This window comes from Corythoichthys intestinalis, chromosome 11, assembly GCF_030265065.1.
Source record: "Corythoichthys intestinalis isolate RoL2023-P3 chromosome 11, ASM3026506v1, whole genome shotgun sequence".
Lineage (NCBI taxonomy): Eukaryota > Metazoa > Chordata > Actinopteri > Syngnathiformes > Syngnathidae > Corythoichthys > Corythoichthys intestinalis.
The window spans coordinates 39,693,244-39,713,823 of NC_080405.1; the positions used below are offsets into that span (position 1 = coordinate 39,693,244).

At 39.1% G+C, this 20,580-nt stretch overlaps 1 protein-coding gene across 1 annotated transcript in view; it reads left to right on the top strand.

Annotated features, from left to right (window-relative positions):
* Positions 1–20,062, top strand: part of mtnr1c (melatonin receptor 1C) — a 55,472-nt gene extending 35,410 nt beyond the window's left edge. Inside the window, exon 2 of the mRNA XM_057850469.1 lies at positions 15,449–20,062. Coding sequence (XP_057706452.1) covers positions 15,449–16,314 — 866 coding nt within the window. The 3' untranslated portion in view covers positions 16,315–20,062. The remainder of the gene's footprint in view (positions 1–15,448) is intronic.
* The last annotated feature ends 518 nt before the right edge of the window (positions 20,063–20,580 follow it).

A 20,580-nucleotide genomic window follows, 5' to 3' on the forward strand; every position in this document is an offset into this window, starting at 1 on the left:
ATGTTGTTTTTTTATTGGCATGTTAAGATTGCACCATTGACTCAAGCTAGCTTAGCCACTCCAGAGCCCTGAAACTAACAAATAACTAACAAACTGCATGGAATTTGTTGAATTCACGTCCACCGACTAATTAAACCCCTGCTAACTCAAAGATTAAGCCTAATGCAAAAAAAAAAAAAAAATCCTGAACTTCCCCTTAAAAAATATCTGGGTGTAGATGAAGGAACATTAACAGGTACACCAAAAGCCGAAGGTTCATTACAAATCCAGATGTTGTCAATTTCCTATCCATCCATCCTTTTATTGACCTTTAAAGATTCATCCGTGTTGGACGTCGCAAAGTAAGGCAGTTGTATTTTATCCATCGTTATGCCAGATTTGATAGACATAAAAAGTGTGCCGCGTGCCTTATATAGGATGGTAATGTTTGAGATATTACATTTTGAGTGGCATAGCCCAATGTCAATGTGATAGAAATGCACAATTCATTCTCCAGAACAGCTGTGCCAAATACACTCTTAACATGATGCATGGCATTCTATCGACATTGGGTGTACCGCATAAACCTGCTGGAGTAAAAGTTATCATTTATTTGCTCATATATATTAGCTTCCTTATGTGCTATAAGGAAGTTAGAAGAAAACAGGCAAAGGCAAGGCGACCCGGTCAACTGGTGACACGGAAAACAAGAACTGCGCATTAATCACAGAGTGTCGCGACATGTTTGTGTTTAATTGTTGGTTTGGGTGTGATAAGATAACAAGCCTACTGCCTTATATATACGCTCACACCCACTCACAAACACACTAACACCCACTCACAAACAAAATCAATGAGTTGTTGCAACTGATGCCCTCCCTTCCTTTAAGTGTTGCAACAACATTGTGTAACTCAGGATCATCCTAAAGAGAATAAAAGAAAATTGAGAAGCTTGGCAGAACTGGTGCGGAGATTGTTCCGCTCAGTTCTCCTTGCGAGCAACGAACCTTAAGTTGAATGACTTCTCATTCCTAATTTTGTGTCTTCTTTTAAAGGGTATGACAACACCTGGGGAAATGCTAATATTCCATCATTTATCCATAATCGCATGCCTTTTGGATTCATATCATGCCACTTCATGTAATTACACACATCGCAACACCAAGAAAATGATAGAAATTTGGATCGATTGTCAAGCTAAAAGGACCCGCCCACGAGATCCCGGAAATCTAGCATATTGTGTGCGTGACGTCACTACAAGGAAACAACCGGCTCAGTGCTTAGTACTGAATGGCGGCGATGATAGCGGACAATTTTGCTTCTAGTTGCAGCGATGAATCCGACGTAACGAACATTCTTCTAATGGTGACGAGGAGAGTTATGAACCTTTCTTTGGTGTTTTGGGTTATCAATTTGGCCCCAAACGAAAGCCAATGCAGCCTAATGAAAGGATCATTGAGAGGAGCAATCACACTGATGAAACACCGGCAACATCGTGTGGGAAACACCGAATGGTTTGTTTTGCATTTCTTTTTATGAAGCTGATACACCGTGGCCGCAAAATAATGTAATGTATAGAATAATTATCATTTATTGTGCTATCATAGGTTTTCGCTCTGCCAACAGACACAAATATGAATGGGATTCGAGGATTTGTTCTATATATTTTACGAGCGATAATTTATACATGTGTCCACTCCTATATCCAATGCGTGATATGTTTTTATTATAAAAGAATACTCACTCTGGCCATTTCAAGCTTGGCTGCTCCGCTCCTTTGGTTAGCCTGGAGAGGTCTCATCAAAGCCAGTCGTCCTCTTTCTTGACATCTCGGGACATTTAGGTGGCTGTGCGTGTTTGGTGGCTGCTTTCATCAGCAATTTCTTAGCAAAACCTGATTTCATTTGTCCATAGTTCGGATAGCTTTTAGGTGTAAAATGCGCACCACACAAAACTGTGCCGGAGGCTGGGTCTGCAAAATTAGCCCTCTAAGCACGGACGAACTTTACTCATTGCGTATTTATTTACTCACTGCGTAGTCCAGCTCTTTCTCTCGCGTTCGGGAACTCATGGGTACTACATTGCGACAAATGGCTATTTGTAGACCACATAGCAAGACAGGTTTGAACCATTTTAGCGATTTTTTGATAAAACACGAACACAACTCTCTCGTCGATAAACAACGTCGACCTTTCGTTTCCTTGTTATGACGTCTCCGCCCATTCGGCTGTTTCCGGAATACTTTCGGAAATGTTCGTTATTTTCGATAATTGCTCATGAATGCGATTTTTTTTTTTTGTTAACTTTATTAATATTTGTTATCTTTCCACATAACGGTTCTATTGATATCTCACAGCCCCTTAGTGTTTTAAAACCCTTTAATATTCAGGGCAGCTTACACCTGACAAAACCATAAGGCCATGAGTGACTGTTGCTGGGTATAGTTCCACCAATCAAATGCACTCAACACGCTATGGTTGTATTTAGGCATGTGCTGGTCGAAGATTCTGAATGTATGATAACATTAAGCAAAAATATCATGGTTTCATGGTATTGCAATTACAGGTCTAAAATCTGTTATATTGAGATGTCTGGGTTAATTAAAAAAAAAAAAAAAAAAAAAAAAAAAACTTTTTCTCATTCAATAAATAAAAAAATAACTGAAATATTCTAAATAAAATTCTAATAAATACTGTCCTTTAGGTGAGCTTAAACCAACAGCCACAGCTCATAATTATTATCATCAGAACAAAAATAATTGAATAATTTTCCATAAAAAGCACGCATACTTGTACCAGCACTAGGAGTGGGAACCTCTTGGTACCGCACGATACGATATGATTTGCAATACAAAGCTCACGATAACGATCATCTGACGATATGGCGATACAATGATTATCGATACATTGGTCAGGAAATCACTCTAGGATATTCTACAAACAACTAATACACAAAAAAACAAGCTTCTGCTGTGAATTGGAATGAGTTTATCACTAGTAGACATCCAATCCATTTGAACTGGGAGGGATGGCAGCGAATGAACGTCTATGGCCGTCAGTGGCAGCCAATGCCAGGCAATGAGGTAATTTTGGGCCATTTAAGGTCATTTACCTGTTGATTTTCAGTTACTTCCTGTTGATTTTGGGGTATTTTATGGGTCACTTGCTTTTTATTTTGCGTTACAGACAGGAAGTGACCTAGGGATCACCCAAAGGAATAGGCAGTGACTCAAACGCAACAGGAAATGACCTGTCAATGCCCTAAAATGAAATGCAAGTGACCTGTAAATGCCCTGAAAATCAGACAGAATGACTGTGAATCCTCTGGTTTCGAATGAACAAACATTCCCAGTCTAAATGGATTGGGCGTCAAGCACTGTCAATGCAGCCTTAGAGTTAATTGAGACACTATTATGGTGGAAGATTTTGGTAGCAACTTGTTGGTTCATTTTTATTTATTTATTTTTTTTAGACATTGACACCTTTTTAAAATGGTATTTCGATTCTTGGCATGAGCATATCGATAACCTTTTGGGATACAAAGTATCACGATATATAACCATTTCAATATATTGTCACACCCCTATCCAGCACTTGTATCATGTGTTAGGGATGTCCCGATCCAGGTTTTTGCACTTCCGATCCGATACCGATATTGTTTTGCACTTCCGATCTGATACCGGCCGATACCGATACCGGCCTATCTGAGCATGTGTTAAAGTTTAAAGTTATTTAGCCTCCTTACTTAGTTGTCAGACTCATGTTGAAAAAGGTTTTAGTACTCTTGATAACAACTAGCCAGCTGAATTAGGTGAGTTTGAATAACACACAACGTTTGGTAACAAGAAACTGACCTGTTTATTCAGTGACAAACACAAAACATTAAAAATAACAAACAGAAATGGCTTAGTCAGTCAATAAAACGTGCAAATAATATTGTAAACTGTCTTAAAAAAGCAAAACACACAAACAACCTCAGTGGAAAATCCCACAAACCCCCCAAGCTATTAGATGCTTTTAATGTTTCGTGCATTAGTTACAAAAATTGATGAAAATCCGCTCAGTTTTAAATAAACGACTATTTCAGTATCAAGTTAACATTTTAAAACAGTAAATAAAATACTCAAGTCCCCATTCTGTATCAGCAGCTTTAAACTACATTCAATTCATTTCATTTTGCGAATCAACTGTTAAAGTTGTTAAAATTGCTCCCGTTATTCCATAATTTCCCTTCTGTCTACTTTCGACATGTGAAAGTTTTAAAAATGTTTTGAAGATGGATTCAAGTCATGATTTTGCCGATTTAGGAGTATTTTAGATAAAAAGTTAATTAGGTTAACTTGGAAGGTTCACAACAACCTTCTAGGGAAGTCTCCTGCTTTAAGATGGTGGCTGTTTACTAACGCAACTAATTTTCAATACTTCAATGTTGCTAACGCTGTCGAGTCTGTCATGTTGCATCTAGTTCTATATACATATATCTATTATCTACAGTAAAACGATGTTGATGTAGTTTGCAGCGGCTGTCAGCAGCAGTCATTTTATTATTCATATTCATATTATTCATATATTCTTGTGTTTTTTATCCGGCGGCATGAGTTGAGCTAAAGCCGTGAGTTGAGCATTGGCATTACCCGGGTCTATGACAAGCATGATGTTTACTCTCGGGACGCAATGCGGTTCTCATTGCGTCCTGAAGACCGCGCTGCGTATTAGTTCCGCTTTACTTGACATATTTCAATAATCGGTATTTGGATGTTTGTGAATCGTTCTCGAATCTTGCACGGCCGAATCGCTCAAGGATGTAATGACGGCTGGGCATGTTGTACCGTGGTTCTGAGTGTTGGATGGTGCATCTTTACTCACGAGAGAATCCAGAATGAATTCTTCGGCAATGACTCTTGTTATTCCCTGGGCTTTGGGACTGTCGAGTGCCAGTTTATCTCGCATAGCAAAAGTTTCTGCCAGTGTTAGTTGCGTAGGAACTTTCTTTTTGTCTTCGGTTTTCATAACATACGTCTTATATTGTTTATGGTGGTATTTTGCTAAATGCTTGATTAGGTTGGTTGTATTAAAATTTCTTACAGCTTTACCACCACGCTTGACTTTATTGTGGCATATGTTGCACTCTGCCTCTTCGTCTTTGTCGTCCTTTAAGGTGAAATGATCCCACACAGCTGACATTTTTACCGATAAAGTCTCTCGGTAAATTGGGAGACGGTAATGTAAATGTAGTGTGTTGAAGGTGTGCCGTGAAATGCGGACCGGATTTTAGAGAAACCGACGCAAAAACTGGAATGGATTATGTAAATCGGTGCGCTGGAAAACCCGGACCGGACTTTAAAAAAAAAAAACTGGATCGGAAGTCTGGATCGGAATTTTTCCGTGTTGGCCAATCCGATACCGATGCGCATTTTTTTGCCCATATCGACGTCCGATCCGATCCACATATCAGATCGGGACATCTCTAGTTTAAATTATACTATCTCTCAACACAGTCACAGGAATGAAAAAAACACAACAGGCTGATGTTATTTTGTTTTGGGTTTTTTTGTGTGTAAATATTTTGTTATTTCATCTAAATTTCATTTTGTACAATGTTATTTTGAACAGATGTTTACAATAATGGAAGACATAAACAAGAGTAGGCTAATGTTAGGCAGGAAACTAGTTAGCCGTCTTGGCAAGCTAATTAGCCACGTTATCTGCTTCGTTACAGGCTTACATTATAGTATGTTTTACCACCACTAGACACTAAACACGCTGAAGTTAACTCTCGTAGCTGGTGGGAAACGTTCATGACAGCGTTTTCGCATCTTTAATTTTGTATAATGTATAATGTGTCGGTTACGGTTATAACGGGTGGTCACATAAATGCAAAATCATATCGGAGGTATTGCCTCCTCCAGCAGCCGCCCTGGGCAAACATCTTTTATATGTCTATTGGTCTTCCTCCTCCAAGCTGCGGCCATCTGTAACTTTTCTGTAGGTTAAGTATTCCCATACCAGCAACTTTGTTTTCTTTGATGGGGGGGAAAAGTTCAGGTGCTTCACCTCCTCCAGCCAGCACAGCTGACTCACAGACTCAAAGAGCAACAACCAGAGTTGGAGGGGTGAGCACTGCAGCTGCAAGCGAGGGATTTCTCCCTGCATTTTTAGGACAAAAAAAATAGCTAATACCGTAGGAACGGTATGACGGAAAATTTAGAGGTTTGAAACCCTGAGGTTTTCATACCACCGTATACCTAGAAACCGGTAACCGGCACGTGTCTAGTTGACTTTCTGTATTTTGGATGTTTTAGTGATTAAAAAAAAAAAAAAAAAAAAACCACAAAACTAGCGGCTATAAAAAAAAACGTAAATAAAATAATGTTTCTTTTAGAGGCTGGGGCATCAAGTGAGGGTTTGGAGGGCGATTGTAAAGGCCTATTGCTGGAGCTGGCAGGTCTCCTTATGGTCAGGGGTGTCGTCCACACCCACCGTCCAACCATTAGGGATACAGACCTGGATTTAACCAACCCCAATTTAGACACAGTCAGCTGGCTGTAGCAGCTAACATAGATCAGATAGCTGCGTGGCTCAAACATAAGTAGAAGCCTCTTAAAGCATCAAAGTAAGCAGGCAAATCTTATAATAATAGATACAGTTACAATGGTTCATCACATTATTATCCATGATCTCTACAGCCACATTTTCAAACATTGTTATGAATTACACGAAAGCTACTTTTCAAAACAAGTACTCTCGTACTAATTACTAAATAACAGTCACACGGAAGACAACATTTTAGTCATAATAATTGTGTTTGTCCCTTAAAGAAGTGGATCAGCAAAGGAAGAAGGACCAACATTCATGTATTTTAATATATTTATATATCAGATACTTTCAGTAAATCCAGCAGAGTACAAGTGAATTTTCATGAGAGTTTTTGACTTTCACACAGTACCTTTGAAGAGACGTAACACCACATTTTGGCTGCGATTGTTCGTTTAGCAGAGAGACATTTAATACAAACAAAGCATAGCAGTAAGTGGATACTCTACCTTTCCTCTTAAGGATCCTAAAGCGGCTAATGGTTGGTGCCTGAATTAATGGACAATATAAAAAAAACTTTTTTGAAAGAGAACAAAATGGCTAATGCTTTTTCCAAACAACCAAGTATTCTAGATTAAATTGGGTCTCCACTGTATGAACTCCTTTATCTGATATGTAATCTGACACAACAGTAGAATTTGATTTATATTTTATCTTCCTGGCCCAGTAACAGCTGCACTATAACAATGTCAGACGTCATTTTCTATGATTCATGCCCTCTGAGATGATCTAGTGTCACGCAACTGCTTGCTTTGACCTGAGGAGGACAGGATAATAGCGCACACTAAACACTAAAATCACAATCCACGTTTGTGTGCTTGTGAGTGCGTTTCTCTTCCACTCCATTTTTTACACAAATACAGTAGATAGGAGGAAACAAACAGTTTAGATTAAGAGAGATTTAATCTCCGATTCCTGGGCTAACCAAGAGTGTGTGTCGGACCAAGGAAATGGACGAACCACTCTTCCAACCCTGTTAAGAGCTCGCCCACATACGACACATTATACTGCCAGCCAAAACATTTATTTAATTTACAACGGCTCGTTATTTTATACAAAGACAAAACTAGGATGAACTAAAATTATACCACAAATAATTGTCTTTAATATTGTGACATTCCTACAAACAGACATCCATACCTTAAATTAGCTTTATTATATGTTTTTGAATAAGCCGGAATACGTGTGTACACTCACACTAACACAAAAAGAGCATGTACCGTATACTCTAAACCCAGGGTCCTCAATTAGCGGACCGCAGTCCACGACCGGACCACGGCACACCTCTCTGTGGACCCAGAGCAAACGGCGAAAAAAAAAAAAAAAGTTTTTTGACATATATTATTTGTATGAATTGTTGATCTATCGCTATGCACTACTATTCTATCGCTAAATTCTGTTTCATTTTTTGTCAAATATCTTCCATGTTCCCACTTCTGTTGTCATCTCTAAGACAACAATGCGCTGATTGGCTGAAAGAACCTGCATGGATGCGCTGATTGGCTGAGAGAGCCTGCATGCTGCTAGCTAGGTAGAGTGGATGGACCGCAGCAGTGTGAAACACGGGTCACACCCGGCACTTTGCAATCTGCTTGTTTTCCGTTTGCCACCAGTCGAAGACCGAATCTAACAAAATTGCATGCTCAAAGTTGACCAAGCGAAGAAAATGGGACAGCGAAAATCGCCGTTTCAGTGAGGAATGGACTGACAAATATGCGTCCATTTTACCAACTGCAAGTACCAAACCTATGTGTTTAATATGCCTCAAGACAGTTGCTCTGATAAAAAGTGAAAATGTGAAAACGCCATTATGTTAAAGAGCACAGCTCTTTTGGAGAGAAGTTTCCTCCTAAATCAGAATTCAGAGGGCAAGAAATTAACAGGTTGAAGCAGTCATATCAAGAGTCAAGGAAGGTTACTGTTAAATCTATGACACAACACAAATTGCAACGAAGTTCTCACTCAAAGTGTCGTGGGTGTTGGCCAAACATAAGAAGCTGTTCTCTGATGGAGAAATAGTAAAAGAGTGTATGACTGAAGCAGAGGTTGCGCTAGACTTTTTCGTTGTCTGTCATTTTGACTGACAGGGTCATAAAAATCCGGTCATAATCTATTTTTACCCGTCACTTAAATTTTTAAAATGATAATAATGACATATTCAATAGTATTTAGTTTTCATTCATTTTTAATTAATATTCTGTCCGAACAAGCTTAACAGAGAATCCACACCGCGCCATCACACATCAAGCAGATGAATGTGTAACTTTTTCTCAGCAGTGACAAAAACAGCTGACTGTGGCCCCAGTAGGTAGGCTACATATGGAACAATGAAATTAACAGTTCACCTGCTGTGGCCTGAACGCAGTCTCACAGCGTCCTCCTGGTGTGCATGGACTTGAATTGCGTGCCCGTTTGTGCATAATCAAATGTCTCAAGAAGAAACTTTTTTGAAGAAACTTCGGACACTCAGTTGCCTTGACATTTTTCCGAGTAAGGCCAACGACGTCATGCATCAAGAGAGACAATAGCTAATTAATATGCTCACTCGCCACCCTGTGGTCTGGGGTGTGAATTGCAACCTGTCAAAATGACAGATTGACTTCAATTTTTTCCGTCACCGTTTTAAAAAACCGGTCAACGACGGAAAATATTCGGTTAACGCGACCCCTGGACTGAAGTGAAGGTCACAATGTTTAAAAGAAAACAAAAGGAGGAAATGAAACAAAAATCAAACAAATCTCACTCTCAGATTCATCAACCACAAGACGCACTGAAGTACTGGCTGATGATGTGAGTAAACGGCTTTGTGACCCCCAAGTGCCATTTCTCTCATTGAGCTGTGTTTTACAGTTAAAGTTACTGTCAATAATTATTATGTTTGTACCTTAATGACACAGCTTGTAATTTATGTTCTGTACATGTGAACATGTACTTTACTACTTCACGTTTTCTTACAAAATGTACTGTCAATAGTTTGCACCTGAATGACAGATCTAGTGAATTATATATTGTAAATGTGTAAACATTGAACTTGCATGTTGTTGTTTTTTGTATTTTTATTTTAAGTCAAGAAAATATTTTGTTAATTTATTTTTATTTAATCAGAATGTGGACTGTATTTTTGTTTGGTCAAAAGAAAACCAACTTTACCACCTTCGACCTGCCTTGTACTTGACCGAGATTAATAAATGGACTCGTGCTTGTATGAAAACAATAATTGTGGACCTTCAAGATTTGTATTTGAGGACTCCTGCTCTACATAGAAAGTGAGAGCTAAGATTGGAACTCTTATCGGAGAACAGTGAGCTAGATATGTTATGGTGACCAAACGTCCTCTTTATCCCGGACATGTCCACTTTTCATATCCTGTCCGGGACATCCGGGAAGGCTTTATAAATCCATGAAAATGTCCGGTTTTCATTATTTTCCTCGGGACCAATTAGCACATGTTGAAATTGACCTACGCTTTGCACAGAATACTACGGTACTCTGCTGCCTGTGACGTGTTCCCTGAGAGCCTGCCCAGTTTTTGAGACTTTTATTACGATCAATCCATTTATAATCAAATGCTCATGTACCCTTAAGAGTAAGTCGAAAATACCTTTATTCTACTTTGGATACAAATTTGCGCATGCGTGCGCAGTCACAGACTGACTTTATCATGGCGTCAACCTTTCAATTCTCATTCACAAACAAACTATCGTGACAACAGGAGCTCACAGGCTATTGGTATGTACACCAGCTAAACTTACTTTTCAACAACTGTTGACTTCTGTCGGAGCTTTGTACATGTGGGATTTGTAAAATCCCGTTTGGTGTCACATCGTTGCACTGCCAATGATTGTAAACTTTTCTAGCAATGTTTGATTTTGCTTCAGCTACCAGTGTTCGCTAATAGGGTAGCTGTGAGTGAGCTAAGCCACGCAAGGCATTATGGGAAAAGCAGTTTTTAACTGCTGTGCTTGGAAACTTGCTGGTTGAATCATTTGTCAGTTTATTTCGGTAATTGTTTACGTGCAATCTTGAACATTGAATGAGAATAACAATTGAGTGGCAATAACAATTTGTCAACGACAATTAGAAATGTATAGAGCTGGGAATCTTTGGGCACCTAACGATTCGATTACGATTACGATTCAGAGGCTCCGATTCGATTATAAAACGATTACTGATGCACCCCACTCCTTTTTTTTTTTTTTAAATTTGTTTTTTACATTAGTTCCAAAATTGTTCAAAAATCCTTTCAGGCTAAACCAAACTACTATTTCAGTATCAAGTTAACATATAGCAGTAAACAAATATACAAAAATAACAGTAAATAAAAAACTCCAGTCCCCATTCTATATAAGCAGCTTTAAACTACTTTCAATTAATTTAATGTTGTGAATCAACCGTTAAAGTTGTTAAAATTGCTCCTGTTATTCCATAATTTCTCTTTTGTCTATTTTCAATATGTGAAAGTTTTAAAACTATTTTAAAGATAGATTCAAGTCAATATTTTACCGATTTAGGAGTATTTTAGATAAAAAGTTAATTAGGTTCGCTTGGAAGGTTCGCAACAACAGCCTTGCAGAGAAGTGTACTGCTTTAAGATGGCGGCCGTTACTAACTCCCACATCTAGTTTTTTGTAGATGTGCTGGTAACGATACCGAAGCTATAATGCATCTAGTCCTATATAAATGATATCTACAGTAACATAATGTGGCTTGTAGCAGCTTTTCGGCAGCAGTCAGGTATGTTGTTGTGTTTTTTTTTTTATCTCGTGGCATGAGTTGAGCTAGAGCCGTGAGTTGAGCATTGGCGTTACCCGAGGGGCCGGGTAATGAGAAGCATGATGTTTAGCTACTCTCGCTCCGTCCCTAATTGTGTACCGAAGACCGCGCGGCGCGCTGAGTGTGTCTTACTTCTGCTTTACTTGGCATATTTCAATAATCGGAATTTGGATGTTTGTGAATCGTTCTCGAATCTTCCACGGCCGAATCGCGAATAATCTAAGAATCGGAAATTTTGCACACCTCTAGAAATGTATAAGGTTGTATATAATGTTTGGTTGGCACATAGCCTTCTGTGTGTGTGTCTTGAATGGACTACATTTCCATGTATCTGGATTATATTAATATATTTTATCATTGTTTAACCTTTTTTTTTTTAATTTGCGTTTTTATTATTCGATTATGTTTTTTAGGAACAATAAAGCCTGTTGAGTAACCTCTGAGAATTTGAATTTTTGTCTTTAGTTTAGGGCTGTCCCAAACGACTAATTTTCTTAGTCAGCCGACTATTTTTACGATTAGTTGACTAATCTTATAATTTTTTAGAATTTTTTATTTATTTTTTTTACTGATTTAGCAATGAAATTTTTGTTGAGGCTCATCAATTCACAAAAACATTTTGGAACACTTAAATTCTTTATTGAAGTACAAATAAACAGATAAATAACAAAAATAAATCACAAATAAGCAATGACTTCAAATGCTGATAGAATTAACTTGTGCTAAAGAATGGAATGTAAACAGATTCAGAACACTGACTTCACCTTTCCAACATGATTCAAAACAAGTCTTAAAAAATACCTAGCATTAATATTATAGTATACTGTAGTACTATATATAATAATATTATCATAATTATTCATTGCCAATCACGTTTCATAAAGGGTGTCATTTTAACGGTATTCTTAGTGTAGAATCTGAAGTATGTGGGATTAACTCCAGAAATCGTTAGTATTTATATGACGAACATGACATGCTTTTATTTTGAAATGTTTGCCGGAAGTACGTTCGCTAAACCGCTAATGTAAGCTTTACACTCCGAAAAAAAGCACTTTTTGTGATTGCGTGTGGTGTCAGTAATAGATTTTTTTTCCTTATGCAACTGCTGTTAACCAGCGATTTTTCATGTTTGAAGTGTCACCATTTAACTGCAAGTTTTGGAGAAGGCTGCCTGTTTTATAGCCGGCTAAAATAGGTCGTCTTTTTTCCCCATTCACCTCAATGTAGCAATGCCAACGTAAATAGTGTTTACTATAGATGTGTTTTCTTATTTTGTATGTCTGAACTTTAATTCTACAGCGTGTTGATGAGAGAAAAGAACTAGAGTCTCATATGCCATTAGCACGCACGCACAAATGGATGCATGCACGCGCGCGCAGGGATAAAACACAGCCGTGAAAATCACCGCCCTCATTTTTATTTACCATGCGATAAATGGACTCATTGCATATCGCGACAGGCTTAGCAACTTTAATAAAACATGTCATTAGTTAGTTAAATGGACTTACAATCTCCTGTCGTTATCATTCACGGCCGACGTGCAGCCAAGCTTGGCATTGAAGAGACAGAACACAACAGTGTACCCTCCTTTGTTTCTTTAAAAATAAGTCAATGTTTTGGACTCTCTGGTGCGCTTTTTTGGCTTTGTGCCGCTTTCCGCGCTTGCATACCAAGCGTCCGACATTCTGAACTTTACACGCATATCTGAACTTTCCAAGCATATATTTTTTTAACCCTAAATTAACCGTCGACGGATTTACGTCATCGATGGCGTCGACTATGTGGACTAGTAGGGACAGCTTTACTTTAGTTAGATACAATATGGCTATTTATAATGTATATATATTCTATCCTGATAGAGGAGGCACACTTTAAATATATTAATATGATAAAGGCATCTTTGAGTGAACCTCGAGTAAAATTCAGGTATTTCGAGGCCGGGTCTAGTGTCCTGTTTTTTGGAAATCTAAATATGGTAACCCTAAGACAGGGGTTGGCAACCTATGACACGCGAGTCAGCAATGGGAGGGTTAACCAGTAACACGTGAGCGCATGGCAGAATAATTTTTGTTTTGTTTTTTTTTTTTTTTTGTAACTTTAACTAAAACTTTTTAACCAGAAATTAAGGTATTTTCAGTTGCGTGCCCTGTTATTTAGGGGCTTTACGGGAGCGTCCCTCCCAGCCCCTCTGCCTATGGCGTTATATGTGAGCAATACTGGATTTTGTGCACACCTCCAGCTCTTCCTCAATTTTCTTCTCTGCGTGCTACTAACGTGTCACGAAGCCAACCAATCAGAGAGCTGGGTGGAAGTACACTGTTTTACCAATCTGCACTTTTTGGTAATTGCGGTGATCTCAACTCCGCACCGTAGTGTGGAGTGGACCGGCGATTAACGTGGCTCGTTGTCGTCGATTCGTCCAATGCTTACTTCAGAGAGGTGGCGATGTGAATAAAAACACAGTGACGCGTTGGATAGCATTTTGCTGGAGACTTTAATAACAAAACTAAAACCAGCATGGGACACAGCCACTTTTCACGGTGCTTTTCGCGCAACTCTCTCTCAATACCTTGCTTCGCTGCCTCTCTTTTTCTCGCCCAGACGCCCACTTCTTCTTCTAAGCTTAACTAGTAAGCCGGTTAATTGTAGGGGACAGCGGCCCCTTGAGGATGCCGGTAACAACTGGTTGGCTGGTTATAGGATTTCAATGTATGTCCATGTTGTTTTCTTTGGAGTAAAATTGCAGTTTCGTTCAATATAAAAATTCGGATGTGCGTCATTAATCTTGGTGTGGCACACTGATTGACAAGAAAATTTGAAAGTGGCACTCCACACCAAAAAGGTTGCTGACCCCTGCCTTAAGATATGTTAATGGTTAGCATATGACCCATAGGCAACCTATTGCTTAGGAGCTTAAAAACTAGGTTGCCCATGGGCAGCTGAATTTTTGTGAAATAACATTTATCAGCTGTATTATTTAAAATGCATGACACTCTTTTCACACCATGTTAATTCAGTTGTTTTAGCACTTTGGGGGATGATGGAACACTGCTCCAACGTCTGTTTTCTCTGTTACTGAGCACAGCAGAACCAACCACTGGTGTTCAGATATTTAGGTCTGCCCACAGAACAGGCGGCAGGCAGCTCACAAATGGTTATCACTCGTGATTATATTTGATACTTTTTTATTTTACCACAAATGCACAGGTTATAAACCTGCACCTCCGCAACGTCATCATTAAGTCACCATTCCACAGAAGTTGTTCGAAAACTAATAGCTAAATACTTCATTAATATAATGCAGACCCGTGGAAATGTAGTCCAGTCAATACACACACAATAGGCTATGTGGCAATTAAAAACATTTTTATAAAGTTCTAACAATGAAATTGTCGTTGACAAATTGTTATTCCCACATGTCTGGGCAAAAGAGGACATTTGGTCACCCTAAAGTTGTGTATGTGAGAGACAGTGTTCATGAAAGGCCTAGAGTTAATATGAGTAGAGTCCTTGACAGATGCAGTATTTCCGCTAGCTTGAAGAAACCTTGTGACGGACCAGGCGGAACATCTTTATACATATGAATAACCAATGCTTTGTTTAAACAATGAGTGTAAACAAGAAAGTCAATCAAGGTGACACTTTTGTTCTAGGTTCATCCCCAGGCGACCACGACTCGTGAGCATTTTCATGTTTTAATGCAAAAAGAAAAAGCAAAGACAGACTTTTAGTCAGAATACGAGACACATGCTACAGAAACTGAGCTAGCATTTCTTTCACAAGATACTATAGTCATTTTTATGAGAAAGCATCAAGGTGTCACTTGTTTGCAGGATTAATCCTCAGGCAATCGGAACTGCTCTTTCTTATTCCCAAAGGTTTATCAACATTGCATGAAAGACATTTGTTGTTGTCTATAACGATAATCTGTTTTATCAGTCCAGGGTACCACATTTTTAGCAAATTTATTGAGCGGAACAAACCTCAGCGGCATATGAGTCTCACTTGTATGAAAGAAGTCTGTTAGGCGTTATTAAGAGAATAGCGCGCTGTCTATTGTGGATATTTTTTTTCCGTTTTTCAAGAATCGTTTGTTTCTTTAGGCAACATCTTTGTGGTGAGCCTGTCGGTTGCAGACCTGGTGGTGGCGCTGTACCCCTACCCTTTGGTTCTGACGGCCATCTTCTATGACGAGTGGACCATGGGGGACCTGCACTGCCAGGCGAGTGGCTTCGTCATGGGCATAAGTGTCATCGGCTCGATCTTCAACATCATGGCTATTGCCATCAACCGCTACTGCTACATCTGCCACAGCTTACAATATGACCGTGTGTTCAGCCTGAGGAACACCTGCTGCTACTTAGGTCTGACCTGGGTTTTCACCGCCATCGCCACGGTGCCCAACTTTTTTGTGGGATCGCTGCAGTATGATCCTCGCATCTACTCCTGCACTTTTGCCCAAACTGTGAGCTCATACTACACAATTTCAGTGGTGGTCATCCACTTCCTGATTCCACTGTTGGTGGTGTCTTACTGCTACCTGAGGATATGGGTGCGGGTGATCCAAGTGAAGCACCGGGTGAAACCAGAGCAAAGAGCCAAACTAAAACCCAGTGATGTAAGGAACTTCCTGACTATGTTTATGGTATTTGTTTTATTTGCTGTGTGCTGGGCACCGCTGAATTTTATAGGCTTGGCGGTAGCAATAAATCCAGCTAAAGTAGCACCAAACATACCCCAGTGGCTATTTGTTACCAGCTACTTCATGGCATACTTCAACAGTTGCCTCAACGCCATCATATATGGATTACTCAACCAAAACTTTAGAAAAGAATACAAGACAATTCTCCTTGCTCTGTGCGTCCCACGTTTACTCCTGGTGGAAACCTCTAGATGTGCCACAGAGGGCCTAAAGAGTAAACCCTCAGCTGCTGTAACAAACAATAATGTAGCGGAGATAAATGTGTAGCAGGAATGTTGTCCTGGGGAAAATCGGGAATGTTGTGTTCACCCAGTGCCTTTGGACATGGTGTGTATTATTTGCATGTAATTCCCTTTTCAATAGCACTTATCCTGTAGACTAGGCGTGTCCAAACTACAGCAGTGGGCCAACTGCGGCCCACTGCTTCTTTTTTATGGGCCCGCAGTAAATTATGAAATATCATTGAATATGGCCCACATAAGAAGCTGAAATTCAGCCTACATTTTGTTACACTTCTAAGCTTTAAAACACTAGATGGAGTTGTTCACCTAAACAGTGCCATTAGTTTAGGATTAAAATCAATGTGAAACTGAAGAATTTCAGTATTATGTTTTACATGATTCCCTGCTGTTTACAGCTTTAGACACGAAATCCATTTCAACTGGGAAGGATGGCTTTGAGCGATGTTTCACTGCCATTGACGGTGATCAACGTCCAATCCATTTTGACTGGGAGGTCTGCAGTCAAATTGGATTGGATGTCTATCACCATCAATGGCAGCCAATAAGGTTATACACAGGGATGCATCTGGGAAATTAAAAAAGGGGCCAGTTGGCCCCCTTGTGTGTGAAAAATTCTAAAATTGATGGGGACGATTTAACTAGATTGCCGAAGTATACAAAACTGATCGAAATAAATCAAAATACATTCATTGGAGCATGATATTTCTAAATTGCAAATGAAAAAACCATTATTTGAGTAAAATCTATTTTTCTAATATATGAACAAACAATTTTAATTCAAGTCAAAGAATTTTCATACCTTAGCCACGTGTATTTCTTCAGCCACTCTTTCCGAAAAACGTGATCATATTTTTTCGTATCACCATTGTCATTATCACCAACGTTCGTAATAGGTTCGTTTTCTTCATCAAAATAATCCATATTGTCAGTTTTCATGCGTTTCTCTGGTGGCGGCAACGTTGGGGTGACCATATTTTGATTTCCAAAAAGAGGACACTCGGCCCGGCCTCGAGATACTTGAATTTTACTCGAAGATCACTCAAAGATGCGTATATCTCCCACTTTTTTTTCACTCAACAGGCTTTATTCTCCCTAAAAAAAATAATCAAACAATTAAAAAAAAAAAAAAATTACGATCACGACAATTGTCGTTGACAAAATGTTATTCCCACTCAATTTTTATTCTCATACAATGTTCTAAATTGTACGCAAACAATAACTGAAATAAACTGACAAGCGATTCAACCAGCATGTTTCCAAACGCAGCAGTTCAAATTCAAAACTACATTGCCCATAATGCCTAGCGCAGCTGAGCTCACGGATTGCTAACCTATTAGCGAATACGGGAGCCGAGGCAAAATCAGACTTTGCTATAAAAGTTTACTACCATCGGCAGCGCAAAGATGCGACAACAAACGGGATTTTACGGATTACACCAGTACAAATCTCCGACAGAAGTCAATAGTTGCCATTATATACGTATTTATCGTAAAAAAAAAAAAAACTCATAAGCAACACAGCTATTTAGCTATACTAGCATTCAACCACTAACTAACGCAGAACAATTACAAGACTCATACAATATACTGCATCTCTGTGTACACATATAACCCTATGTACAACAGAAGACACGTGATCGACATTAACAGGAGAAACTTACAGAAAGGTGTATGGAGCCACGTCTTTTAGAACTTCTTATTGAACTCCTTACTGTAGTCTGAGCTCTCGCAAAACCGTCAGTAGATGGTGGTAATTCCCCATGAAACAAAGGGTGAACTGCCAACAAAAAAGAAGAAGAAGATCTACTCCTTCTCCCGCCCCTACTAGTAGGAGCAACGTCAACGCAGGCAAGCGCTGCCGCCTAGCGGCCGGAGGAATTCTCTTCAAGTTGGTCCCGTAAAAAAAATCATAAAAACCGGACATTTTTATGAATTTATAAAACCCACCAGGACAACGTGGATACTGCGTGAAAGTAGGACTTGTCCGGGCAAAAGAGGACGTTTGGTCACCCTAGGCAACGTTTCACTATCCAAAGTTTCATCTGCTTTCGAATCATTCCCATTATCCACTAAATTCGAATCATTAACAGCAGTTTGCTGCAATGAATTGTCACTACCCTCCGCAGACTTATTCGATTGTTTCTTAAAAAACGAGAATGTTTGTTTGCTGCCTGTTTTTAATGTCTTTGAGAGTTTTACTCCTGTTCTCACGCTCCATATTGCAACCATCCGCCATGTTCAATGTAAATACTGCAATGCACCATGGGTAAATGAATATTCGATTATCTCTTTCGGAAGTTTCCGGCGGATTACGGAAAAGCTCGAGATAGCCTCTACCACGACTTTGGAACGCACCGAAAAAAATGCAAGGTGGTTATGGCTAAATATCGGTAAGGCAATATGGCAGACGACGAAAGTTAAAACCTCTTAAGAAAAACAAACTGTTTTCAATTGCTGTTTAACTAAATTTATTTCTTTAGCTATTTTAACAGAAGTATGTCATATGTGGCACAGATCATATAGCAATATGCGCCAATCGTAATAGACTTGTGCCGGTGCTGGCGCAGTGGAGTTACAAAGTTGTGAAAGTGGCTGTCAAAATGCGTAAATGGCGCAAGGGCGCGGCCCAGATGCATCCCTGTATACATGTAGTCCCCAGGTTACGAACGAGTTCCTTTCTTACGCTAGCGATGTAACCCGAATTTTCGCGTAAATCGGAATTAACCCTTTAACTCATTTACTCCCAAAAACGTTTAAATACGTTCTATTTTTAATTGTTTAAGTGTCCCAAAAATGTATTTATACGTCTTTTACATTTTGTTGTTGTTTATTTTTCCACAAGAGACATCTCTGGGTTCTGATGCAAGTTCGCTCCAAAGCACAACGCTCAAAATCCATTTTAAAGCAATAAAACTGGCCACTGGAGGGCATTAGCGCATTTGGTAAGAACTCATTTCGGACCGTGAAAGGAAATGAATGAAGAGAAATAGTCAGGAAATGGAAGTTGGAAGAAGTAAGAAGCGTGAGAAAAATGTGGAGAACGATGTAAACACAAGGCACATGCCCCACACAAGTTCCCTAGGTGAATTCTGTTATGAGGTAGTGGTCACTACAAAAGAAAGATTCAAAAAAATCTATCTTGATGAGACAGACTGGCGGTGATGAGGGGAAAATTTACCCCGTCTGCTAATACAGCCGCGGCCACAACAGTGTCATCTCTCAGTTCAATAGTTTAGTTATGTGTAAATAAACTGTTACTTTGCTATCAAATGCTCTATTTGTGTTGTTGTTCATGTTATTTTGTAGAAGGAAAACATTATTCAGATGTTTGGGATTTCACAGAAGCAAAAAATAGCTGTGTTAAAGTCAAATTTATGTTTGAAATGTATGCTTTTACAAAAAGCTCAATTTCTCTGTTTTTTCATCAGAAATTGGAAAATTGCTCAAACTAAGCTATTTTCTAATGCTGATATCTAAAAATTGGAAAAAGATATGAACTTACTTTTTTTCCCCTGGTGAAAGAAGAGAGTCTAATGTTTCCTTTGGTGGGTTCCATTTTTATATAGCAACAGAACAGAATTTTCTGTGGGCCTTGCAAAATCAGTCAAAATCCAGTAAAACGGCCGGGAGCGAAGGGGGTTGCGCCGGTGAAAATGTCTGGGAGTGAATGAGTTAAGTACCTAAATACCCCCTAAATCTCAAAATACCTATCCAAAAACATGTACAGTGGGGCAAATAAGTATTTAGTCAACCACTAATTGTGTAAGTTCTTCCACTTGAAAATATTAGAGAATTGTCAACATGGTTAAACCTCAACCATGAGAGACAGAATGTGGAAAAAAAAACAGAAAATCACATTGTTTGATTTTTAAAGAATATATTTGCAAATCATGGTGGAAAATAAGTATTTGGTCAATACCAAAAGTTCATCTCAATACTTTGTTATGTACCCTTCGTTGGCAATAACGGAGGCCAAACGTTTTCTGTAACCCTTCACAAGCTTTTCACACACTGTTGCTGGTATTTTGGCCCATTCTTCCATGCAGATCTCCCATGCACATGGAAGGAGATTTTCACTCAAAATCTCTCGATACATGGCCCCATTCACTCTTTCCTTTACACAGATTAGTCGTCCTGGTCCCTTTGCAGAAAAACAGCCCCAAAGCATGATGTTTCCACCCACTTGCTTCACAGTGGGTATGGTCCGAATCAGTATTCTTTTTCCTCCAAACAAGAGAACCTGTGTTTCTACCAAAAAGTTCTATTTTGGTTTCATCTGACCATAACACATT